Here is a 27,088-nt window from a genome sequence, read left to right on the forward strand (position 1 = left end):
ACTGAAGAAGGAATCTTTGAAAAAGACCTAGGAGTTTTTGTTCACTCAGAAATGTCTTCAACTAGACAATGTGGGGAAGTCTGGTCACCTCACTAGAAAAAAGATATTGCTGCTCTAGAAAGAGTGCAAAGAAGAGCGACCAGAAATATTCCAGGTTTAAAAGGCATAATATGCAGACAGGCTAAAATAATTGAATCTATTCAGCCTTGAACAAAGATGACTACGCGGTGACCTAATTCAAGCATTCAAAATTCTAAAAGGTATTGACAATGTCGACCCAAGGGACTTTTTTGACCTGAAAAAAGAAACAAGGACCAGGGGTCACAAATGGGGATTAGATAAAGGGGCATTCAGAACAGAAACAGGCACTTTTTTACACAGAGAATCGTGAGGGTTTGGAACCAACTCCCCAGTAATGTTGTTGAATCTGACACCCTGGGATCCTTCAAGAAGCTGCTTGATGAGATTCTGGGATCAAAAAACTACTAACAACCAAACGAGCAAGATGGGCTGAATGGCCTCCTCTCGTTTGTAAACTTTCTTATGTTTTTATGTTCATGTTGTCTTTGCAAGACAATGTGAGTATTATTAAGATGTATTGCTGTAATAATATTTGAAATGTTTTTTTTTTTTTTTTTTTTTTGCTTACACTAGCCCACCAGAATCCATCGCACATGTGGGCAAACAGACTTTGCCCACATATGTGATTTAGCAAGCCGTGTTTTTGTGCCCACTCGATAAGTTAGCGTCAGCGCTTGACATGGCATGAACTTGGGGGTTGTCCTCGTTTAAATACAAATGTAGCGATTTAGCAAACCGTCAACAGTGTTAGTGTTTGCTTTCAGAAAACATGTGAAAACCAGGTCTAAACTTCGCGAATTACATGGTCGACTATAAATACCTGTGAAACTAAGTAAGTGTTCACTGCCCGCCACAGACTGCTAAAAAATTCCTCTTAAAGGGAATGTTGAATACTTATTAGTTGCAACCTTACTCCCCCCACTATACTTTGATTGGCTGGGCGCATGATTTGCTATTTGATGTGCGTTACCCCACGCATGAGACCCGACTTCTAAATCACGTTTTCATGCGTTATCGCTGTGATATCACACGATAAGCAAATCAGCAGACAAACTATAACCCCTTTAAAGGTTTTAAGGAGAATATCGTTCCATGCACAGTAAGGTATCTATTATAGATTGAGCAACCCACGCTGACAACAAATAACTTTCAACCATTGATAATATAGTGTGACCCTCTTATGAGATGCAGGAAGGAACACATACTTAAACTCTTTTAAGAGGAACCACATAAGAGGCTGTGGTCACTCCACATACAGCACTATAACAGTATTTATATTGACATTGACATTGACAGAGGTACACTGGGAACGACTGTATCTGACACCAGAAAATGCAATCCTCCGAACAATGCACACACACCCCTCCCCCCGTCAATAGGCATGCGCAATACCTGTTTCAGTTGTCCCCGTCTCACTTTTTTGTCCCGCCTACTTATTTGTTGGATCCTGTTAAGAATGGCCCCTGTCAAATAATTTAAACTAGCAAAGTTCAGTTGTGCTGCCACACATTTTTTTCTTTTTTTAATTGCCCAAATAATTGACAGGATTTACATTTCATTTTAATTGCCCAAATAGTTTTAAAGATTTTGTTTTTTGTTTTTTTTTAATTGCCCAAATAATTGTAGAGGTTTCTAGATGTCGACAAGTAAAACAATAAAGAAGAAGAAGAAGAAGAAGAAGAAGAAGAAGAAGAAGAAGAAGAAGAAGAAGAAGAAGAAGAAATAAATAAAACTATTTTAACAGGGCTCCAGTTTTTCTGTTTTGGCTTATGTCATGTAAAACGGGTTACCGAGCAAAGCAAAAAAAAAACATAATAAATAAATAAAATTCTTGCTGACTCTCGTTGGTCAATGTATGGTAAGATTGACAGAGGAACCAATCAATGTTATTCTAAGCACAGATCGCTTGATACTGCAGCGCCAGTTTCAGTTGTAGCCTATTTGGATGTTGTGTTTAATTATTAATATGCATACAATATATGCAGTTATTTATCATAAAAAAGGGCTGCCAAGCAGCAGAAGCTAAATCTCTATCGCTTCAGTTCATTGGAAAGTTTGTTATTTAATTAAACACTGGTTTTATTGTGTTACATTTTAAAGGAATTAGTTGTTGTGGGGAATTACTGTGGTAACCTGTACTATCGTTTATTGATTCATGTGTGAGTGTGATGTGAGAGGAGGGGTCTATGGTGCGAAGCCGTACAGAGGCTGTTTATGACAGGAGCAGCAATATATGTGAGATAATATTTGTCTATATAACGAGGAAGACGTAATATAGCAATGGTCTTGCAAATAGTGTGTTTGTACGGTCATTCCACTGACAACAGACATCACAGAAAACAACATTTAATTCTTCTGGGAATATGATTAAACATTCCATTCATATTTACAGGTACATATTGTAATGAACCTGGGTCTACGGTTCAAGAAGGTTCTGGCCCAGGGTCAACAGCTCAGTGCAGCAGGTGTTCAGGGATGTCAGAGACGGGAGAATTGCCACCAATCAGGGGCTTGGCTTGCCGCACCAATGTCCTCAGTTGCAACAGTGTCTGCTGAGACAGAGAGCGCAGCTGAGAGAGAAAGTGCTGCTGAGACAGAAAGTGTGACTGAGACAGAGTGCTGCTGAGACAGAGAGTGCAGCTCAGACAAAGTGCGGTTGAGATAGACAGTGCTGCTGAGACAGAGAGTCCTGTTGACACAGAGTGCTGCTGAGACAGAAAGTGTGACTGAGACAGAGAGCGCTGCTGAGACAGAGACTGCTGCTGAGAAAGAAAGTGCGGCTGAGACAGAGAGTCCTGCTGAGACAGAAAGTGCTGTTGAGACATAAAGTCCTGCTGAGACAAAGAGTGCTGCTGAGACAGAAAGTGTGACTGAGACAGAAAGTGTGGCTGAGACAGAGAGTGCTGCTGAGACAGAGAGTTCTGCTGAGACAGAAAGAGCGACTGAGACAGAGAGTGCTACTGAGACAAAGAGTGCGGTTGAGACAGAAAGTGCAGCTGAGACAGAGAATCCTGCTGAGACAGAAAGTGTGGCTGAGATTGAAAGTGCGGCTGAGACAGAGTGTGGCTCAGAGAATGCTGCTGAGACAGAAAGTGTGGCTGAGACAGAAAGTGTGGCTGATGCAGAGAATGCTGCTGGGATAGAGAGTGCTGCTGAGACAGAGAGTGCAGCTCAGACAGAACGTGCTGTTGAGACATACAGTCCTGCTGAGACAGAAAGGGTGGCTGAGACACAGTGCATGCTAAGACAGAAAGTGTGGCTGAGAAAGAGAGTGCTGCTGAGACAGACAGTGCTGCTGAGACAGAAAGTGTGGCTGAGACAGAAAGTGTGGCTGATGCAGAGAGTGCTGCTGGGATAGAGAGTACTGCTGAGACAGAAAGTGCTGCTGAGACAGAAAGTGCCACTGAGACAGAATGTGCGGTTGAGACAGACAGTGCTGTTGAGACATGCAGTCCTGCTGAGACAGAAAGGGTGGCTTAGACAGAGAGTGCTGCTGAGACAGAAAGTGCTGTTGAGAGTGCGGCTGAGACAGAGTGCATGCTAAGACAGAAAGTGTGGCTGAGACAAACAATGCTGCTGAGACAGGAAGTGTGGCTGAGAAAGAGAGTGCTGCTGAGACAGAAAGTGTGGCTGAGACAGAGAGTGCTGCTGAGAAAGAAAGTGCAGTTGATACAGAGAGTGCTGCAGAGACAGAGTGCCGCTGAGACAGAAAGTGCTGTTGAGACAGAAAGGGTGGCTGAGACATAGAGTGCTGCTGAGACAGAAAGCGTGGCTGAGACAGAGAGTGCTACTGAGACAGAGTGTGGCTGAGACAGAGAGTGCTGCTGAAACAGAGTGCTGCAGAGACAGAGTGGTGCTGAGACAGAATATGTGGCTGAGACATACAGTCCTGCTGAGACAGAGAGTGCAGCTGAGACAGAAAGGGTGGCTGAGACAGAGAGTGCTGCTAAGACAGAAAGTACTGTTGAGAGAGAGTGCAGCTGAGACAGAGTGCATGCTAAGACAGAGAGTGCTGCTGAGACAGAGTGCTGCCGAGACAGAAAGTGTGGCTGAGACAGAAAGTGCAGTTGAATCAGAGAGTGCTGCTGAGACAGAATATGTGGCTGAGACAAAGTGCTGGAGAACAAGAGAGAGACAACTTGGAGAATGAGGGAGAGACAAGCTGGAGAACGAGGGAGAGACACAAGTTGGAAAGCGAGAGAAAGAGGGCAGAAGAAGCCAAAGGAAACAGCAAAAGAGAAGCAGGACTAGAAAGGACCAGAGACTGCACTTAGTGGCTGTAGCACATGGCCACAACAGTGTGTTTTGGGACTTAATTTTATTCTGTTTTTATTATTTTGTCACAGTCTGAGTAGCACTAGGCTGACCAGCTGTATTTGTACCACATGAGTCCCAGTTTAATAATATGAGTTTGAGAACCCGCAAATCCTATGTGAACCTTATTCATTTCCACACAACGCTACATTGGTGTAGAAGTGGGATTATGGACCGTACACTGCTGGACATGAATGGAGAACAGGACACACCACTGGACCTGAGGGAGCCAGGATCTCCGGAGGCTGACGCGCCAGTCGAGAGCAGGCAGGGCCCAGAGTGAAGTGCTCTGGAGAGCTGAGAGAGAGGGATCTCTAAACAGCAGATCACAGTGCCGCTTTCCCAGTCAGCCAGAGTTGGGATCCTCCTTGCCATCCACCCCAGAGCTGGCCGCCTCTGTCAGAGAAGCCTCCATCAGTGAGATGGGAACCCTGCTTGAATCCGCCTCCAACTACTGAGGAGGTTCGTCTTGGAACTCCCCTGGCCACCACCTGCCAGAGCTGAGCTGCTGTCACGCTAATGACAGTACCAGTGTATAGTGTTAGTAAGTGGAACATCGTCGGAATGTGGTACACACACAAAATCCTGATCTGGGTGGTATCAGAAAGTGGTATCTTGTCAGATTTTGGTACATAGACAATCAATTGTGATCTGATGTTTGTTTTCCCATTATCAATCAGAGGTACCTTTACCATTAACTTTTTTGCAAACTTGATTGCCTGGAAACAGACAATCAATTTCTCTAAAAAGAAAAAAAAAAAACTATTCACAACAAACAATACAAAATGAGCACTGTAAAGTTGCACAAAAAAAAAAATGTAAAAGAGCCAATGTATTGCATATGATCAGTAGTTGCTTACTATTTTCTGAATGTTGGTAAAATATGATATATTACATTAACAACGATGTAAAAGACAGGGAACTATAATACATTTCATTTAAAAAGATGTAAAAGACCGAAAACAACATAACTTACCAGATTTGAATGGGCCAACAGCTTCCCTACGTTCTCAGCGGAAGTTGCTCAGGCATTGTTTAGGCATGAGCAAGCGCAGTGAGCTGTGTACCACATTTTACCCCATACCTAAAAATAACACTACACCGGTAATAAATTAAACTTACTTTCACCTTTGACATTGAACACAGTTTTTGACACCAATGACATTTGAGTAGTGTTCAAAAACATACAAATGATTTATTAAATACTCTAAAAGGCAAAGAAATTTGGGTAGACTATAACTATAATACTAATTCAATTTCGCCCCAAGGGCAAAACTAGAACGCACCATTGTTTGGCATTTATTTGACATATTTACCGGTTTCACATAGTGACTGACAAGCTGCGTATTTCCAACATCAATTATCTTGTCTACACTAACATTAAAATGGAATATGACAAGTTTAAAATAAATTGATTTTGTTCTGCTTTTTTACTTTTATTTCTGATAATGTTAAGACGTTCTTTCTTAATTATGCGGTACTTTTAAACGTTGAGTCTCGTGGGTGCAGTCCAGGCTTCCCCCTTTTGTTCGCCTTCACGTGAACTCGGTGGAGTTAGTACATGATGTGCAGAGGTGCAGCGAGGGCAAGATAACTTTAATTTGCCCTTTAAACGTCCCCGATACACCATTTAACAAACTTTAATAAGTATGGCGTTTGGAATGAACTGTGACCTGGGAAATTTATTTAGCCGCACCAATCTGAAGTTGACCATTTGGTTCCCCCCAGCCCCCGTCTCGCGATAGACAGACTGTATATTAAGAAAGAAGAAAAGCCATCGTCCATTCGAAGGGGAATTAAGTTGCAAGCGAACAACTGGGTGGAGAAGGGAACTGTTAAGTTTGAGCTTTATTTTTGAAGAGGCAGATTTGGATACATTTGATTCAGAATGAGTGACCAAGTAATTAGCTTTCTGAAGGATTTCCTGGCCGGTGGTGTTGCTGCAGCAATTTCCAAGACAGCTGTGGCCCCTATAGAAAGAGTGAAACTGTTGCTGCAGGTAGGATTTTGCGCTGGTGCGATTCCTTAATAATCATTTAATAGGAAGAAAATCAATATAGATGCATAGTAATGGCAGACAAATAACGTGTGAATGTGTGCTGCTTCAGACACTTAAATTGCATTTTACTATTAAGGAAAAACTAGCTAAAGAGCGCACGTGAGAGCAGCTGCCTTTTACACTAGTATGTACCCTGCTGACTTGCAGCAATAATTATTGTTATGGAGACCGATACTTAGGTGTCTGGCTGTTAAATTAGGAAGTGTTTTCTGTATGGACGTGCTATTATGTATTATAGTAATTTATGTTTTAAATACTGAAAGACTGGTATAAATACTGCACCGGCTTTGATTTCTAAATTTAGAAACTTTTCACATTGCACTACACATGAGGGCTGCTTTCCATGGTGCTGGTTTTAGCACAGACACGAGACGAACGAAACCTTAAACGAATTTGTAATAAATACATAAATAAGATTGGGAACTTGTTAGGTTCAATGACCGGGTTGGTTCTGCGTAATGTGACAGGAGTAACTCCACGCGACGGTTCTTGAGGTTGCTTTCTGTTTTCCATCAACGCTTTAGTTGGCTGGGATGCGATTCTAAAATTAGACAGTGGGAGTTGCCTAAATATTACGCAAGCAGCTCAAGCGCTAAACTTCATTCTAAAGTCAGATCATCTACAGTGCAGAATTCATTGTGTAGAAGCACAAAATAATGGACAAAGTTATACATTCTGTTGATGTAAATAGTGTCTTATTCTAACTTGAAACATTACAAACAAAAAACAGCGCAGGCTTTTAGACCCTGAATATCAAAAATCTCTTCCGACAGTCCGCAACCTCTCCTAATTTAACCCGACTCTTGCGCCGAACGTTAAAACCTATATGTTAATGATGCAAATGAATAATTTCAGGATTTCAATCAATGGAAAGGTAGTAAAGGCAGAAAAAAAAAACAGGCGAGTGTTTCAGGAGATACAGAGAAAAAAGGGAAAATACATTTAATAGAACACAATAATAAAGCAAGTGTATCAGGACAAAACTAATAATGTAGCCTTTTTTAAATGTATACCTTATTCAGTTATAATTTATGGTTATGAAGGATATTTTTTTTAAATTGTGGGGGATATTTCATGCCAAAATTACATTAATTAATGCATAAAAGAATGTCAAAATAAATACATATAGACATTTATTCATTTATGTATTCGTTTATTTATCCATTGATGTATTTGATTATGTATTTATTTATTTTTATTTTGGCATAGCTACTACATTATCCCTTTCAATCTCTAATTGCAGCAATCTAGTAGCAACACATTGGACTGTGTGTGCCCAAATCACTGCACCCACATCAAAGCCTTTTTTAGATGGCGCCTGTTTGAAATAGGTTCCTATTTCTCTTTGAAACAGGTGGAACCACTTTAGACAGAAAATAAATCAGACGATATCAACCCTTTTGATATTTGCAAGGGGGTTAGGTTAATTAGGTACCCTCTTAATTTGTATAACATTCCTCATACTGTCGGAATTGGGGTCTTGCGACTGTGCTAATTCTTCCTGGCCCTTTTCGGTTTTTGCTCCTAACACGAAAGAGTCAGAAAGTTAAAATCAAAACAAACTCAAAACGATTACAATATAGCGTACTTTATATTTTTTATAGTCAATGAAAGATTTCCATATTAAATAGCATTATTACACCTGTTACAGTATAATCGTAAATCTTGAAAAACTACTCACTCCTACATCTTTTGTAGTCATTTTTGTATAACTTTAGTATAAATACATGTTAATTTGGATTCATAAGTTGTTTTTTTCTGACTTTATGTGAACGAAAAGAAACACATTTGCCTGTTTTCCCATTGGAAATAGTGATATTTTGAAATATCACTGTCCTGGTCACAAAAGCAAAGTTTGTGGGGAATAATAGCCATTTTCTATACTTTTGAGGCATAAGCAATTAGGAAATAACACTTACTACCCAGGAACAAAAATGGTGTTACATAGTGTTATATATATATATATATATATATATATATATATATATATATATATATATATATATATATATACACACACACACACACACACACGTGTGTGTTAAGCACAGTACACAAAAAGGGTTCCACCGTTACCTTCCCAATTTGTTTGTAAATAGATAGTAAACTGTTTCACCCCATTGGAATATATGTGGTGTAACAATGAAGATTAAAAAAGTCGCTTAGTGCCGTCAATTACGGCAGTTATATATATATATATAGTATAATATATATATATATAATATATCATATAATATATATATATATAATATACACACACATACACACACACACACACACACACGATATCTACCTGCTGGAAGTGACAATATATTGAGTTCAGCAGCTACATTTTATTTATGTTTATATAAATATTGTCTGCCTCTAGGTCCAACATGTCAGCAAGCAGATCTCAGCGGCAACTCAGTATAAAGGGATCATTGACTGTGTAGTGAGGATCCCCAAGGAGCAAGGTTTTATCTCCTTCTGGAGAGGCAACCTGGCCAACGTGATCCGCTACTTCCCCACCCAGGCGTTAAACTTCGCCTTCAAAGATAAGTACAAGAAGGTCTTCCTTGGAGGAGTGAACCAGAAAACGCAATTCTGGCGCTACTTTGCCGGTAACCTGGCATCTGGCGGTGCCGCAGGTGCCACCTCGTTGTGCTTCGTGTATCCTCTTGATTTCGCCAGAACAAGGCTGGCAGCCGATGTGGGTAAAGGCATGAGCGAGAGAGAGTTTTCTGGTCTGGGCAACTGCCTCTCTAAGATCTACAAGTCTGACGGCCTCAAGGGTCTTTACCAGGGATTCAACGTTTCAGTCCAGGGTATTATCATCTATAGAGCTGCCTACTTTGGAGTCTACGACACTGCCAAGGGTAAGAGAAGTAATATTTAGTGTATTCTTTGCAGAGGGCAACGTGTTATTCAAAAAGCAGTGCTAGTAAGATTTTCCTTTGATATGATTATATTATCATTGTGATCCTAAAACAAGCGACTGTATGTGCTAAATGATATTACTTAAAATATCGGCTTTATTTCTGAAGCTCGTGCAGTCCTTTTCAGATCTGTTATACAAGTTAACTATGCAAATTTGTATTTAGGCAAACTTAGACACAAATCTCATTCTTTTCATTGCATTCAGGTATGATGCCGGATCCCAAAAACGTGCATATCGTCATCAGCTGGATGATCGCACAGACTGTTACTGCTGCATCTGGCATTGTGTCATACCCCTTCGACACAGTCCGTCGACGTATGATGATGCAGTCAGGTCGCAAAGGAGGTGAGCTAATCACTTAACCAATTCATTAAAATGAAAGTGGGTCACAATATCTTGTGTATTCAATAATATGTTGTCCATGATCTGCACACAATTTAGTTTAAAAATAAAATAAAAAACATACTTCCTACTGATTTCTTTGAAGACACATTTCATAATAAAAATAAGTTGTTTCTTATTTTAAAGTTTATTATCACCTATTTGTGTTTATTGATGTTGCGTTTTCAAAATGTAGGCTATATGTTTACATGCACAGATTAATTTTTAAAGTTAAATATGAAATATAACTGATTAAGTAGTGTACCGCATGTGCATTTTACATAACTATTGTTCCTGCAATCTTCTACATAATATAGGGGATTTTTGGACATAAAGTACATTAATTATATTGAGCGATTAACCTTTTGATTATAAAACATTTTAAACATAACACAGGTTTTCATGCTTAATTTATGTTTTATCTTGTATTGACAGCTGATATCATGTACACGGGCACAATTGATTGCTGGAGGAAGATTGCCAAGGATGAAGGACCCAGAGCTTTCTTTAAGGGTGCTTGGTCCAATGTATTGAGAGGCATGGGTGGTGCTTTTGTATTAGTATTGTATGATGAAATCAAGAAATTCACCTAAATCTCAAACATCCCCTACACTGAAGATCATAGCTATATTTTACTGTTGTGAAACTGTGATTTAATGGACAACAGCATATTTCCTAGGGAAATTAGAGTAGGCCTTTATTTATATAAACAGCAATATAAAAAGATAGGGAGTCGTACTGCAAATTAATGGTTGTTCCTTAGATCACAGCAATTTTGTACATCCCAGAGCCATTTCATTCAAAAACTGTAATGCACTGTTACATCAATGGACCTTGTACTTTTAGTACTTTGTTTCCATGTGAACAAGTGCTACACTACAATGCTGCAAAAAAATCCTGTGTTGTTCATATATTTTGTAGTTTGCTAAACAATAGGATTTTGTGCAGCAGTATTGTATACTGTAGCATTTTTTCATAAGGATTTGATAAACTGCTAAATATTCTTTTGTGACTAATGGATTAAACATTTATCTATTTGACTCTGCTACTTGTGCTACCTCCTGTTATTTACATCTATTAAACATCTGAACTTCTGAATGAAGAGTAAACCACTAAGAAGAGTAAGGAAGATTTAGTCAGGTCAAAAATGGTTGAATGTCAAAAAGTCAACTTACTGGAACAAATAGTTTTAGTAATTTTGTCAATGCAGACAAATTACTTATGATAACACTTTTTTTTTTTTTTTTTTTTTTTTTACAAAACGTAGATAAACTTGTAGATTATGTAACAAGTAGCTTTATTGACAAACATAATAGAAATAGCATTTGAACACTGTGTATAAAATACAAATCTTTTTAGTTTCAATGACCTTAAAAACAAACAGAAAATGGTTAATGAAAATGCGAAACGCAACACATCCTTGTGTAACATTGATACGGTTTAACCCTGTTACAGATTTTACTTATATTTTAAAACAACACATTTCAAACTTTATTGCTAAATTACACACTACAAAGCAGATTTGGTTTGGCTTAATGTAGAATGTTTTCACTGTCTCGGTTGAGTCAAAATCACAAAATAATTTATTTTACATTTACACAGAAGCTGCACAGTACCTGATATTTTTATAACAGAAAACATATCCACCATGCAACATATAGTAAAGATAGTAATGAATGGGAATTATGACCAAGCAGCTCTTGCTTCAGCAGTTCTGCTTGGCCTGGAAACAGCAGTAGTGGATACGCTGGGTCTTTCCCTACAATGGCTTGCAACACTGGCTGATCTAGTAGATCCACCTATTGAAGATAAAGATTATCAATGTATAAAACAAGCAAGGGAAAACGGTTGTCTGGATCATCCCCCTTAGTCAAATGTATGTATTATTAGGGACAGAGTAACACTTGTGTACAGTCTGTCCAGAAAAGAGATTCCAGCTTGCAATACATAGATTGAAGTTATTGTTATTCTGTCAATTAATTTTACTATACGTTTACTAAATACACTGGCGCAATTGAATGGTAACCAATTACACTTTTACAATCAATTTTTTATGCAGAGTATATATGGACTACCGACATCTCCCATGCGGTGTCATGTGATTCATGAGAGGCATGATCGCAGATGCCCATGAAACTCGAGCCCCAATGCAGTGGCTAAGTGCCCAACAAGGATTTCCACCTGTTGTTTCTGGCATTTCAAAAAAGCATTTGGGTCATAACACATCAAGCCCATAGACATGCACACCGTAAAGTATTGGGACAAGTAACTTATTACAGAAACATTGGACATGGACTGTTTCCACTGTGTACTGGTAGCCAAATATTGTGGGCTTTGGCAGCAGGTTATACTAATTATTTGGCCTGGCCCTCTTAAATGTAGTACAGTTCTGTATAGACAGCATACCTGCGGAGCTCATTCTGCCTAAAGGTACTGAGCCCATGTACCTCATGTGGCGCTGATAGTCTGATAGCTGTTCAGAACGTTTCATTCCCAGAGTTGGCTTCACTGATTCAAGTCTTTTCAAGAAAGCCTAAAGTTAAAGACATAAACTCATTATGTAAATACATGAACAGGACACTTGTTCCATGAGGTCTTCATAACATAATGAGATATTTATATATACAGTATATATTTAGGCCCAGATTTATAAAAGGATTGTGCATGTTTTATGACCGTAAAACAGGCGCTGAGGATTCTGAATTCTTGGATTGGATTTAGACACGCAATGGATTTGCAGGAGCAATGTCTCTGTGCACTTTCGCCCTTGATGCATATGTAATTTTGTATATGCACATGTAATTCTGGGGCATTTCTGAATGAAACCTCTAAATTTTGGAGGGTATTTGGCAAATTAAATACTCCAATATATTAAATATTCCATCTAACTTCTTAAAGCTGACGGTAATTGCGGGCCTCGTATTTGCTTGATGATTTTAAGAACTCAAGGACAAAGAAACATTTAATAATATTTTGCAAAGAGCTCATTTTTTAACCCTTCTGATCAAGTCAGTTTGTAAATTGCGGTTAAAACACTGTATTGTTTTGCAAACTCCAATTTTCATAGAATCCATGTAAAAAGGTTCTTAGAAGCACCGAAGAAGGTCTCCCCACAGTTGCAAAGCAAGGTTCTAACGAGAGTCTTTACTTCTAGAGTGTAGGCATTATTATAAGAATGGTGGAGGAGATTAAGAAAAGATGGAGCGATATTCCGAGGCGCACTAAAGAAAAAGTCTCATACATGTAATACAATGGGGGCTCATCCTCCACCATTATTTCAGTAATGCCTCTAGAATTTATGTTTTGTAATATGGCATTCCGGTATTTAACAATTCTGGTTCAGGCAGTATTGTTAAATTCAAGTTTGAAAGAAAATGGTATATTATATATATATATATATATATATATATATATATATATATATATATATATATATATATATATATATATATATATATATATATAAAAAAAAGAGTCTACTGTCTACTGTGCAGTCAAATCAAACGTCGGCTCGTTATGTCATGTCGACCAACATCCGTGTAGACTTATTACATCGATATAATATCTGGTATGTCTATACGAAATTTTAGTATGTATCAGTCTTTATGTCTGTATGTAGTTCCTTCTAACATGCATAATAAGAGATATACAGTGCCTATAGAAAGTCTACACCCCCTTGAACGTTTCTCATATTTTGCTGGGTCAGTGCCTCAGCGTTTCATGCATTTAAATGAGGATTTTTCCCCTCTTACCTACACACCATACTTCACACTGTTAAGGGGAAAAAAGTTTTATATATAAAATACAAAACTGAAAGATCATAATTGGATAAGTCTCCACCCTTCTGCGTTAATACTTGATGGAAGCTTTTGACAGTTGTGAGTCTGTTGGGCTAGGTCTCTACCAACTTTGCACACCTAGATTTGGCAATATTTGACCACTCTTCTTTACAAAACTGTTCAAGCTCTGTCAGGTTCCTTGGGGAGCATTGATTGACAGCAATCTTCAAGTCATGCCACAAATGTTGGATTGGATTTAGGTTGGGGCTCTGACTGGGCCATGCAAGGACATTTACCTTTTTGTTCCTTAGTCACTCCAGTGTAGCTTTGGCTGTGTGCTTTGGCTCTTTATCATGCTGAAAGGTGAACTTCCGTCAATGTTTTCCTCAAGGACTATAATTTGCTCCACTCATTTTCTCTTCTACCCTGACAAGTGCCCCAGTCCCTGCCGATGAGAAACATCCCCATAACATGATTCTGCCACCACCATGTTTCACAGTAGGGATGGTGTTCTTTGGTTGATGTGCTGTGTTGGGTTTGCACCAAACATAACGCTTGGCATTTAGGCCAAAAAGTTCCATTTTAGTTTTGTCAGACCACAAAACTTTTACTCATTAGTCTTTAAAATAGGTAGTTATTTTGACGCTGAGTGTACCCGTACTGAACACGCACATTACGTGTCTTTTTGTGGTCAGTTTTTCCCCCCTTTATAAATTTGGGCCAGAGTGTTTTCCAGTGTTTATTAAGCAATTCCTAGAGTTACTTAGTGCATTCTCTGTGGCCTTTCATAATGCCCATGTAAGGCTGTCAAATGCGAAGCACAGGCTTCTGCTAAAACATGTTCCATTCACGTGCACTCACTGGCCTTAAGCCATGACCTTGCTACATTGTTTAATCTTAGCTGGATAGCTGCAACACAGATCTACAAGACACCTAAACTCTTTGCATTACTTACTTTTAAACCCTGTGTTCTGCTTGCTTTGTTTCCATCAACTTAATTCCTAAAGAAAAGCCCTGCTGAAAAATGAATGTACAGCTTGCATCACTGTGATTAATTTAGGAATAGGAGTGCAGGTAACATCAAAGCCTTACAGCAAACTCAATACATCCTACAGCAACCAGGACTTGGGTCAATAATGTTAATAGGGTTTACAGTAATCAGGAATCTACCTCAAAATAACACCAGTAGTGAATAATACTTTTATTTTCTTAGCAATAAATACGAAAAAAAAACCAAAACAATACATTGTAGACTTAAATGGTACATTTTATAAAAGGCCTTTATATTAACAGACACCTATTCAGTTTCTACTACGCTCGATCCTCTGCACTATTAGATGTTCAATATGCATAACCTTGATACCCAAAAGGCACTATTTTATTTTAACAGTGGCTGTATTTAGATTTATCACTGTTTCAATCAATGCAATAGACCCCACTGAGTTTTAAAATAATTATTGGCTGGTATTCAACATGTCACAAGACGCTGCATGTTCAGTGTCAAATGGAAATAACTAGGTAAGCAAAAGCCACAGGAAGCACCACTGCCTGAAATAGCATAGGCAAAGTTGTACCATTCCAAAATATGAAATCTTAGAACAGTCTCCAAATGTCACTTCCATGTCACGCAGAACACTTGATCACTCTGTGTTTAGTGACTAATTTCATAACAGTTTTTAACATTTTTGTTCTCAGTCTGCTGAACGTAATACAAAATGTTTTAGAAACATATTTTATATTCCATTTTACTATTGAAGTACAGTAAGCTATCTTTTTTATTGCAAGATGGTCATTAATAATGCAGAATTTGTAATTAGGCCAAGCAAAATGGTAAATGTCCAAAGTAAACAGGATAATGCTTTGCTTCGGACATTTACCGGTAAACCTCAAGAATAACCAAGTGCCTTTGGCTAATGACAGAATGTGTCACTTTCACACATCGTAAGGCTTCTGTGTAATTCCAAGTGCCACAAGAGTCTAACATGCTTCAATAAGTAAGTACATATATCTATTCACTGCCTGTATTTGTGGTATTTTGTGTCATAACCAAAGTGTGATTTTCTGTTGAAAAAACGATGGTCCTAAATTATTTTGCATTTAAGAATGTTATTTTTCATCTAACTAAGCATTTGGAGTACAATACCCTTCAACACCATTGTGAATTGTTTTATATGCAAACTTACCAGAATGTTGGTTCAGTACCATGGAAAATGTGTATGCAGAAATACATATATTCTTCTACATTAATGATTATTTTGTTAATTGAAAATTTATATGCAGCAATAGATACATTATTTGATGATATACCTGCATTTACCAATACGCTTTGGTAAATAAGATTAACCGTTAAATGTCTCAAAAGCAATGTACTTCTTCATAATTTTACATTTACCACCTTATTTGGCTTGACAAGATTCAAACTTTTACTGTAACACATGCATTAAATTCTCATCATTGCTAGATACGTAAAAATAAATAAATAAATAAATAAATAATCCGAGTGACATGGAAAATAGGTGGAGTACAAACCCTATTGTTCTTTTCTTCACTGAGTTTTTTTTAGTGGACGTAAATCATCTGTAGCGATATATATCATATTGAATCATCCTTCATATTGTGATGCCTCCTTCGTGTATAATTATTCCTGAACTCATTCAACTGCTTCTCTTTAGAACTGTCCAGATGAAACATGCAAATGTTAATTTCACCTCCTTTGAACAGAAAGGTCAATCAATAGTAATAAAGCTCAGAGAGCTCAGGGGTAAAAGGGAAGTGCCCAAATCAAGAACAAAACCTACTGCACACATAGCATTCCAAGCCTGGCTATGAACCGCACACCAAAACCACTCCCCAGTGTGGGATACAGACGTAAAGAGATCATATACAGTATTCAGTTACTCTGTTCTAAGAACAGGCAGTCAGCTACAGGGCAGTCCTCAAACTATGTGACAAATTGTGCAAAATATACTGTGCCAAAGGACAGCAATAAAATTGAAAACTCTAAAATGATGATATAGAGAAGACAATTTGGTTTTTTACCAGTTCATAATGCAAATGGAATTTGAAATAAAAGTTAAATCTTTATTTCATTTAATTTTAGGAAGTCACGCTTTGTACTTTAACCCGAGGCGCTGTATAGTGTGTGCTGTCAGTCGACTGGTTTTCTGCAGCATCTGTTGCCAACTATTATGTAGCTGTCTCTACTTTCACTGTTGTGGGGTTCCTTCTATTGCACTTTCTAAACTGTCCCACCCTGATTTAACAACACTGATTGTTGTTATAACTTGGGATGTCCATACCTCATCAATGACTTGAAACCTGGGCATTTGTTCATTTACATGATTTGCTATTTATTGTGCTAGACTAAAACTATCTAATGAGTCGGTGCAGGCTGGGGTCAAACACATTTCCATTTTAAGGATACAGTTTGGTATGAATATCATAAACATAATATTTTCGTCAACTAACACTGCACATTAATCATTAAGATCACTACCAACTGATTATATATATATATATATATATGACATTATTTGCAAGTATAGGACAGGAAAACATAGAATAATACACCTTTGCTTTATAAGCCTTCAAGATGGGACATTTTATGTTTTACTATTTATTTATTTTTAAAATTTGGAATTGCCAATTATTTTTCAGATTTTTTTCCCCCCCAATTTGAAATGCCCAATTATTTTTATATCAACCCAGCCCACCGCTGTCACCCCCACACTGACATGAGAGAGACGAAGACGGACACACGCATCCTTGGAAACATGCGCCGTTGGCCATCTGCTTCTTTTCACTCTGCAGGCCTGCCATGCAGCCTCATCAGAGCAACAGCGTCGGAGGAGGACCACGCAACTCTGGGCAACTTACAGGCCCTCCCTCACCCTGGCGGCGCTCAGCCAATTGTGCGCCACCACCTGGGAACTCCCGTCCACAGTCAGCATTGAATAGCCTGAACTCGAACAGGTGAATTTCAGACTATAGGGCACATCCTGCACTACATGCGGAGTGCCTTTACCAGATTGCCCATCTCAAAAGCCCAGAGATGGGACATTTAACAAAACTTATCACATAAGAAAAGTTTAAAGAGGCTGTTTGGCCTATCAATGCTCATCCCTTCTTAAGCCTGGAACACAACAGGTACGCGGCAATGCTGGACATCAGCAGTATGCAGTACACAACTGACTTGTCTTACAATATTATATAAAAAATTGAATGGTAACATTTTTAACATGGTAACATTATTCAGCAGGGTTCATTTGACTTTATGAAGCAAAAATAGTTAATTCTATAAGGTGTGATGCAAAACTTCTGGCCATAGCTGTAATGTTCCCCATACAATCTACTAAATAAAAACACTCTTTTGTTTATCAAAGTTCTTTTTCTGTCACCTTTACGCAGGTGTATGAAATAAGCGATCAACTTAGAAAGAAACGCACACTTTGCTGACAGCAAGTTGCATACTAGTGAAGTGTTAGAAAATATATTATTTAGTAATAAATAGCAGTGAACTACAGAAATGGCAAAAAAAGTGAGAATAGTATTAAACTGACTACAGGGAGGATGTATGAAATAGTGACCTGCCTGTTCTTGTATGAAATATGGGAGGGATCAAAACACTTCAGGGTGCTTGGACACCTCCATAGACAGCAGTTTCATTTATGATTTTTCCTGTCAAGCACGTGTTGTCCAGGGTTCCATACACTTATGCAAGTGTACATTTCCAGGCCCACCATACAAATTGAAAAATATTTAAAATAAATAAATAAACAGTGTATAGCACATAAATGGACACATAAACCAGTACTTGCCAAATCAGAAGTGTGCGCATCCCAGATTAGCCCATTAAAACATCCCATCCAAATCAATGAAATCCAACAGGTAAAAACTTAACTTTCTCAAAAAGGTTAACAGCAAAACTGAACTTGTAAACATGTCTTCTGTTTGTTGTCTTCAGTGCATTGTTAGTCATTTTTTAGCAGCGCTAAAGCTATTTCTTTGTTCACACTGCTAATGTCTTCCTTTTCCTGAATGCATTTGACTTGGTCAACACTGTGAGGTCCCCAGAGGTCTCAGCCAGCTCATCAGCAGCAGCCTCCAATGCTTTTAGATCCTATTCCAGTCGCCATTACCAGTAGCTGCAACAAAATCACCACATCTAAAAGAGGCATTCTCAAAATGATGATACATGGCATACAGAAAGGATTTGACATCCCAATACTCAATTCCTGCTTTGAAGGCATTGTGGACAATATGCAGGCCACAGCTACCAATGTTGATAAGCTGACAGCTATCTTTGCCATGTACGTCAGAAACCAGTTTCCTACAAGATAACCAGTTCAAATTTGGGCCGTCCATTGATATCGGAATAATTTCTGCGAGATTCAAGTTAGTAAATATTTCAAAAAACTCTGAGACCATCACATCGGCATATGCATGTCCCATAAATGCACTTGTAAAATACTGTGTAGTGACTTGCTTGGTACAGTCATTACAAAACCTGATATGCAGATCCATTTGCTTATTGTGGGTCTACAGGTTCAGGCTTTCATCAGAAAGGATCCCATAACTTCAAAGTCCACATACTTGATCCACTAACTGGTGCTTAAAGTAAGGTGCAAGTCCATTAACTACAATACAGGCACACTTTTTCACACCGCATGTGAAGGCCTTTGCCCTGGCACTATCTGGAAACACGAGCTGGAATTACTTGCCAATGTCAGTGCAGCTGTTGTAGGAATAGTGAGACATTACAACTTTCTTGGCCCATGCCACTTCAGCTGTCTATTATACCTGTGCTGGTTAAAGTAGACTGTTTGGAACTGGTACGTACTGTTACTGTGTTCATGGCACACTCAGTTTCTGAAGAATCAACAAGCTGATTTCACCTTGCCAGTGAGAAATGTTGCAATTGAGTAACTTGTAGATTCCATCTGTTTAACAGCAAGTAAATGCTTTGCACCCTGTATATGACTCTGAATAGCAGATTTCTCCACGCTGGATATATTAAAGTTCTTTCTGCATGCTTTGCAGTGCGCTTTGTAAGTATGTTTAAAATCTTTGCAAAGCCAGCCTTTACACTTCTGTGGGAAGCCACATTTCTTGAAATGAGCACTTACCCATCTTGGATGAGATTTTGCAAGTTCGTTTTTCTGCTTTTTCTTTTTTTCAAGCTGTGACCACGGATGGCTCGTGTGGCGACGTCAGACCAGGAAGGAAGTCACAACAGTACTGTGAGTAGATGCGCTGTTGCGCTGGTTTAGTGTAAATGAACAAAATAAAAGGTTTAAACAAAACACACGCTTCACACACAAAACAAACGGCACATTGGCCAAAATAATCATACAAAACAAACACTGGAGAAATATTAAATAAAGTATCACGCTGGTGTAAAACCAGCATGAATAGCACATATATTTGTTTGTTTTTAAAGCTTACGTCTGACTTTCTCTCCCGTTCTCTCCACATTGAACACCCAACCCTGAGCGAGTGATTTGTGCATCTATATATAGCTGCGCCGGGATTCAGTTACTAATTAATCATTCACTTGAATCCCAGCACATGAACTAATTCGTGCAATCCCCATGCCCACATATTATTACATACTTTATCTGCACGTGAAGCGATTGTGCAATCCCTGTGCCTAAACTATACATTTTAAATCACTCGTGTTGCACAGTCCACATTATACCCAGTGCACCAATACATACACACCAACAATAACACACCACATAAAACATAAAACACAAAAATACATACAGGGGAGGGGCAACCTGCCACACTCGCCCAATAACTGTTGTACATTAAATATTCTCACCATTAAATCAAATGTTCTTTTACTTGCTGGCTTCTTTGCTCTCCAATGCTATTTGCAATTTCTTTTCGCAATATTAATTAATATTTATTGTTTAGATCGCCCCTTTTTCCTGCTATAGGCTACCGACTCCCCTCAACACAAAAAAGCAGCTGCGTCCCAGCCATTGATGAGAAAGCAATGCCTTAAGTACGGTGGCTTAGAAAGACCAAAAAGAAAAGCGTTATACTGCAGTACAAAATGTACATTAATTTGAGATATTGTAGTATTTAACAATAAGCTTCTGTACGTATATTTTATACAGAAGTTCAACCGGACATTGCCATTTTATCTGTTTAACACTTAACTATGGCTGGTAGTACAGAGGAATTTATATATTCAACCGGGTACCACAGTAAAGAGGCTTGCGTTTCTAAACAGGTAAGCTTGAGAAACTGACATGAGTGGAGTAATCCAATCACAATACCACACATTTCTGCGCATCATTCAGAGACTGTGAAAAGATAGGAGGTGGACTTTGAGCATACGGATATTAAAAAGACAGAAACAAACCTAGAAAATGTAATGGAAACAGACATTCGTCTTTTTTATGTCTTCTTACACACACAGTGATTAAAAGTCTGCCATTGTCAAGTATCCAATTAATTTATACATCACTCCCTACATCTGACAAGGTACAGTAGCTAATGTTTTAATATACTAATACCAGCTCGGGAGGGAGCAAATATATACTGGTACGTAATGTTATATTCTGCATAAAAGAGTTGAACAGTAAACTCGTATTGATCGAAAGACATTGAAAAGACTTTCTGAAGCTTTCTTAATTTACGGTATTTCTATGTTAAAATGATCAAAATTTAAATAACCAACGTATGCGCTCATATCAACGCATACATAAGCTAATTCAGTCAAACTTACAGTATTACTTAAGGATGGTACAAAAGCACAAGTTCAAACAGGTTACAGTATCCACCACTTGAAACGTACAGGGTTATTTCAGGCTGCTGTCTATAGTGGACAAACAGCGTTTGCCATTCCCATTGATTTCCATAACAAAGGCATTGTTTATACCATGCTAAGCATGCCATATATTTCGGGCAAACTCAGCTGTTTGAATCACATTATGTGCCACTCATATAGATTTAAATAACAAATGCACTGCTTATTACTGTAGTAATCGCTCTTACCAATCAGCTGTTTTCATCTTGTTACTTTGTCACTCACACAGACTTCTATACAAAAGGCAGCATTTTACTGTAGTAAAAGCTTGACAGATCAATTAGCTGTTTGCACCTTGTTACTGAGCGATTACCCCTGTACTGTACCTTGGCTATTTAATTCCTGTACGCATTGTCAGGTTTACAGTTTGAAAAAACAGCACGGATTGCAACAGCAAGCATGGCTGGAAAGAGAAAAGCGATGCGCATCAGAACAAAAATTAAATGTAAATAAAATGTCTCTGTTAGATACTGTGTGCTTACTAATGCATGCTTTGAACTCTGTCAGTCGTCAAACAATGCAATGTTGCTTCATAAAAGCTGAGATTTCTGTAGTTGAGGAGATGAGTGCTGATGAAAATACAACCAAAAGTGAAACTCTGACAACACTAGAGAGGATGTCAGGGGAAGAATTCTCAGCTGTGTCACCTTGGGGACCAAGACGCTCTGACTGAAACTGACACTGATGACATAAGTGTGCGTGCTGCGCTTGTAACACTGCTAACATGGAGCAGCATCCAGATATAGAGCCAAATTGGGATATTTTAGAAAATGCTGACAAGGTTTGCCGTCCATACTTGCAAAAAAAGATTGTACAGATGTGTATCACAGAGTTCTTCGCTGGAAACAATTTGCAGTAATGTAGCCTGCCTGTACTGTACAGTTCTGCACTTGTATTACTTTTTATTACATTCATGGGTTTTAATACATCTTTTTTATTAGTGTAATGCTCGTCTTAATAAAGATTTATAGCCGGATACACGCTTGTTTGTTTTCATTACTGTACTGGTGATTGGGGGTCATTTTGAATGTCAGTTTATTGTGTGGGAGTTTATACCAGCCGTCGCTTACTGCAGGTGAATCACGTGAAGATAAAACACGCCCGTTCTAAGCGATGGTGCCTGTATTAAAATAATGCTTTCAGTAAAAAATAAAAAAAATCTATTAAAAACACTAAACTGTATAAATACAGATCATTAAAATACTGTATTATAAAGCATGTTTAGAAAATAAAAAGTAACAAAGATTTCATTTTACAAAAGGAAGTCGCTTAAAGCCATATAAAACGGGTCGGTGCTGTTGATTTATTAAAAATGTGTCTCTGTCTAGATTAGATATAACGAGAATACTTTTCACAGCATGACAACTAAAACACTGTGGAACTGTTTCTCAATTTTCATGGCTTTTCCAGGACAATCCAAAAAAAACAAATGAAACGTAAGGCTTTTCAAGGTCTTCAATATTACCAAATGATAATAGACTTCAAGGTTTTTCAAGCCCCTATGAACCTTGTTGGTGTCACCATTTGGCTGTGATTGGTTAATCTACAGACGTACCTCACGGCAGTCATCAAAAAAAAATAAAATAAAAAAAACTCTGGATTTGATTACGGCAGCACCGTTCAGCGTAATAGCAGGAGTACAGGTATCGTCCCGTGCTGATCTGTCCAACACCATATTAAAGCAATGGTAGCAACACAGTCCGTTCTGGGTTTAGTATACCATTTGCCCATACTATGGGGTTCCAAATTCTTATGTTCCTAATGTTTTAAATGCTACTGCATTATATCAGGAGGTATAGCCCTCTTCTTTGTGCCCTATTGCTTAATTAGAATATGTCGTCATGTTTTGTTTAGATTAGTTATCAATGGTTATCATTTATTTAAAAAAAATATCGATGTTGCTTTTCACTGCAGTTGTCGGCATGCAGTGTATAACCTTGTTACTATGTATTTGAGCAGGCATCTTGTAAATGTTACTCACCATGTTTTCTCTCTCGATTTTTTGCTGTTCCCGCTGCCTGTTGAGAGCACTGTGGTACAGCCTTGCAGGGGGACTGGCAGGTTTCTTTGGATTGAGGCTCTTACTCGTTGGACGGGCTTGCCTGGAAAGTTCCCTCAGTAATCTCTGGTTCTCTTGATCAATGCGCCTCACATCTTCGTTGCTAAATGAAAAGTTTTTTCTTGACTTCCGTTCAGGCCAATCAATGTGCGCATTTTGCTGCGTCTTGCTTTCGAGATGCATAAAAGCTTCACAGGATAGGGATGAAGTTTTAATTAATTAGTGAAATAAAATTGCTTCCAACTATTGAATCTGACTTTGAATAGTGGTAAAACTAGTGTATCAGATTTCTGTGCCCAGTAAAAATGTCTCTGGGGCTCTCTAAATTACAGAAATGATGGTGAATGTCTGGTGCATCACATGGAGAAAGAAATGCTGGCTATATCTTAGATTATATCGGGCATTACTCTTTCTGTTGCCAAGAGACAGAAAAATAAAACGCTCAACAACACTGCATGACACATTTCAACAGACTTACACAGCTAATGACATCTAACCACTCTCCACAGATCATGGCTATGCATGCTTTCACAGCCTTTTACACACACTCTTACACATATCCAATACATATGAAATATCTGGTTCATAATCTTTACACTAACAGTTCTACATGACTGTAAATGTTAGGCGATTACAGTAGGTTAGATTTTATGTTACTTTATTACAATTTTAATTTTAAAAAGTACCTTTTAGAAGATGACTGAGATCCATGGCACCACTTTGGTTGTGCCTGCTACCAACATCAGACTTTAAAGGCACAGGCAATGAAAAGTTGTTGCCAGACATATTACTTCTCTCCTTCTGCATCTTTGGGGACCTCTTTTTACCTTCGTCAGTGTAATAATTTCCAGAATCCCCACAGAGACCAAGGCCCATATTGTGCTGGTTTTTAATTTGCTGCTTCTTCAGGTTTTTTGCCATTGTTAAATCAAAAGACCGAACAGGGCTGACGTCAGGCGTGGATAATGGAATTACATCAGTCACAGTATCTTCAGAGTCCTCCAGGAACCTAGTTTTTTCTTTTCTTGGCATTAAATATAATTTGGATCGATGTCTGGGGGAAGAGAGTGACAACCCTGCAGATTTTTTTCTGGGCGATGTGTAACTCTCCGATTCACTGCTGGAACTCACGGATCCCAATGATGAAGCAGGGCTATAGTTTCTGTTTTTGCTGCTCACTTTTTTCAAACTGTTGTGGTGAGCAGATTTACACGTGGAATGTTCTTGATCTGGCATTTCCTCACTGTCCTCTTCATTTCTATTGTAACCATCTCCACTTTCATCATCATCACCATCATCCCCCTCGTCCTCCATCTCCTCAGCAGATGAACATGATCTGATTTTTTCTGGAATTTTTATCTGGCTACCAGAGGCTCCTTCCAGATTACTATTACTAGCCTCTGATTTAGCCAATGATGACAGTGAGAAAGAACTTGCTGATAGATTGCATTCTTCTTTTATTGAGCCACTGCTTGATTCTTTCTCTTCTTGCCCTTCTCTAACTTCTTCCCTGTTTCCATTTCTTCCCAGTTCACTTCTTCCTTTTTCTTTAGTACTGCTCTGCTTTAGTTCATTGTGTTTTTGATGTTTGCTATTGTTGGCCTCTTTGAGGTCTTGTCTTTGTTCTTCGCCATTATCACTGTCAAAAAAGGAATGGTCCACTTCACCCTCTAAGTCCTTAAGGCTATCCATGATACTGCTCCGATTTGCTGACTTCTTTCTAACAGTGCCTTTATAAAACACAAAGCAAACTAAGCATTTCTTTTCATAATTTACTAATAAAGCAATTTAAACATTTTATAATAAATTGCTTAATCTAACAGGCTGTCGTTTTGCTTTCAGGCCTGTGTTTTGCAATGTTTTTTGAGAAATCACATGACATAATGACTAGACTATACCATGAAGCTTTTTAAATGGAATTTCCATGCCCTTTAATGAAGCACTTTTACAATTACTCTACTTTGATATTTGCTTCCTGTGCAAAAGTGCTGAATTTGTGTGGGACATGGGACAGCTCTTCTTTTTTTATATGGACAAAGTACCTATTGTACCCGAGAACCATTTTGAAACAACATGCAGTTTGTGCAACAGGTCACTCATTCCATTTCCAGTAGAGACAATGAGGGTGCTAGCAAGTAGGTGATTTTGGGAGAAAAAGTCAGGCAGAATAAGATCCAAGATAAATGGAAAAATCTGGCTTGCTCAGCCCATGGCTGCTGTCATTGCAGTGCTCAAAAATACATATTGAGAAAGAGTAACAGAATGTACCTTTTTTACACTTTACAAAACTGGGGTGGATCTCTAATGTGAAATGGTTCAGGAGACATAACACTAACAAGGAGCAGAGACATTGCCCCTTAAGAATTTAAGGACAAGTGACAGAGGTGAAAATTGAACTTTGTATTTTTTTCCTCCAGTTTTTGAACAACATCTGCGACATTCAAGAACCCAATTCTATTTATGTTTGCCCATTTGAAATGGAAAGATCCCACCATAAAAATCAAATTTTGTCCACTTAAGCTGGAATGACCACATGCAGTACATATTCACAATCACTTGAGATCTTTAGGCCTAATAAATGGGAAAAAGAAGGTCAATCTCAGATGGGCACACATTAAACATTGAATTACTCAACATCTGTTAGCCAACTGATAACTGCTAACTGCTAGCCACCTTGCTGTCAGAAAACCGACCTTGTTTACATCCCAATTGTTTTATGAGCAGAAACACAAGCCTCCTTCTTCCTTGAAACATAGTATTTAGAGGCTACAAATTACACCTTCAGGCTCGTTTTTGTTGTTGTTTGTTTTGTTTTAAACACTGTTATTTGTTAACTGCATTAACGCCTGACTGCGCCGCTAGGACTGCCTGTTGCATAAACACTATATTTTTAGCTACAGACGGACTCAAACCAATGAGTGGCAGTTAAAATGTGACGTAGTCATATGGTTAAACAATATGTCAACCACAGTGTAATTAATACAAAATATCTCATAAATAATACGAATCAAAAAAAGTCGAAGAGCACACAGCAGCAAAACACTAACAGCTACTCAGCCTTTGATTCTTCAATTCATCACTAACCTGTGCTCGCAGTAACGAAGTCGCCAGACGAGTATGTTTTCCGAATAACCGAGGGACTCGCGCTCTTATTAATCCCCCCCTCCTGTAAGAAACAGTTGATCACTTTTACAATTAACAATGTTCTACAAACGTGCTTGAATCACTAATTACTGGTTTAAACTAATATAGCTCCACTCTCCACCACTGGTAGCGTCCATAAAAACTACTCTAACTAAAAAACGTCACTTCCTGACAGCAGTTAGTTCACGGGCTTGGGTGTGTAATGAGAAGTACCAAAAGATGGCGCTAAAACCCTACCAACGTACGAGGGGTAGCGATGAAAGCCAACCAGTCCAGCTATATCCTATAAAGCTCATCATGTTTCCTAATTGTGGCCGCTTCTAAATATTCCCCGGGTAACCACTGCTACTTCATTGTTCCATATAATTTCCAAGCATATTCATTGTGGGTCTGGTGACGCTAATGTGGTGTGAAGACATTGCCTTTTATAAACTTGCTTTATAGATTTCCTCCAAAAATGTAACTGAAATTCACTCTGAAATTATGGATGAAGACTTTGATGATGGTATGCGGCTTCTGTGACTTAGACATGTTC

The 27,088-nt window shown here is 38.4% G+C and overlaps 2 protein-coding genes across 3 annotated transcripts; one reads left to right on the forward strand and one right to left on the reverse strand.

Annotated features, from left to right (window-relative positions):
- The first annotated feature begins 6,168 nt into the window (after positions 1–6,168).
- On the forward strand, positions 6,169–10,797 carry LOC121297608 (ADP/ATP translocase 1-like). The gene is made up of 4 exons (XM_041224049.1): positions 6,169–6,394; positions 8,823–9,309; positions 9,576–9,716; positions 10,188–10,797. The coding sequence occupies exons 1-4, from the start codon at positions 6,284–6,286 to the stop codon at positions 10,343–10,345; spliced, it is 897 nt and encodes a 298-aa protein (XP_041079983.1). The 5' UTR covers positions 6,169–6,283; the 3' UTR covers positions 10,346–10,797.
- Positions 10,798–11,312: 515 nt separating this feature from the next.
- cfap97 (cilia and flagella associated protein 97) lies at positions 11,313–26,707 on the reverse strand. Of its 2 annotated transcripts, none has more exons than XM_041224089.1 (5): positions 26,494–26,706; positions 24,096–25,139; positions 23,332–23,597; positions 12,159–12,285; positions 11,313–11,551 (listed from the first exon to the last, which is right to left on the reverse strand). In XM_041224089.1, exons 2-5 carry the CDS (start codon positions 25,099–25,101, stop codon positions 11,436–11,438), a joined length of 1,515 nt encoding a protein of 504 aa, XP_041080023.1. In that variant the 5' UTR covers positions 25,102–25,139; positions 26,494–26,706; the 3' UTR covers positions 11,313–11,435. The 2 variants fall into 2 exon arrangements, 1 of the variants encoding a protein (XP_041080023.1); XR_005947195.1 differs by lacking the exon at positions 11,313–11,551 and adding an exon at positions 19,657–19,791 and having other exon boundaries at positions 12,202–12,285; positions 26,494–26,707.
- Positions 26,708–27,088: the final 381 nt, after the last annotated feature.

This window comes from Polyodon spathula, chromosome 2, assembly GCF_017654505.1.
Source record: "Polyodon spathula isolate WHYD16114869_AA chromosome 2, ASM1765450v1, whole genome shotgun sequence".
NCBI lineage: Eukaryota > Metazoa > Chordata > Actinopteri > Acipenseriformes > Polyodontidae > Polyodon > Polyodon spathula.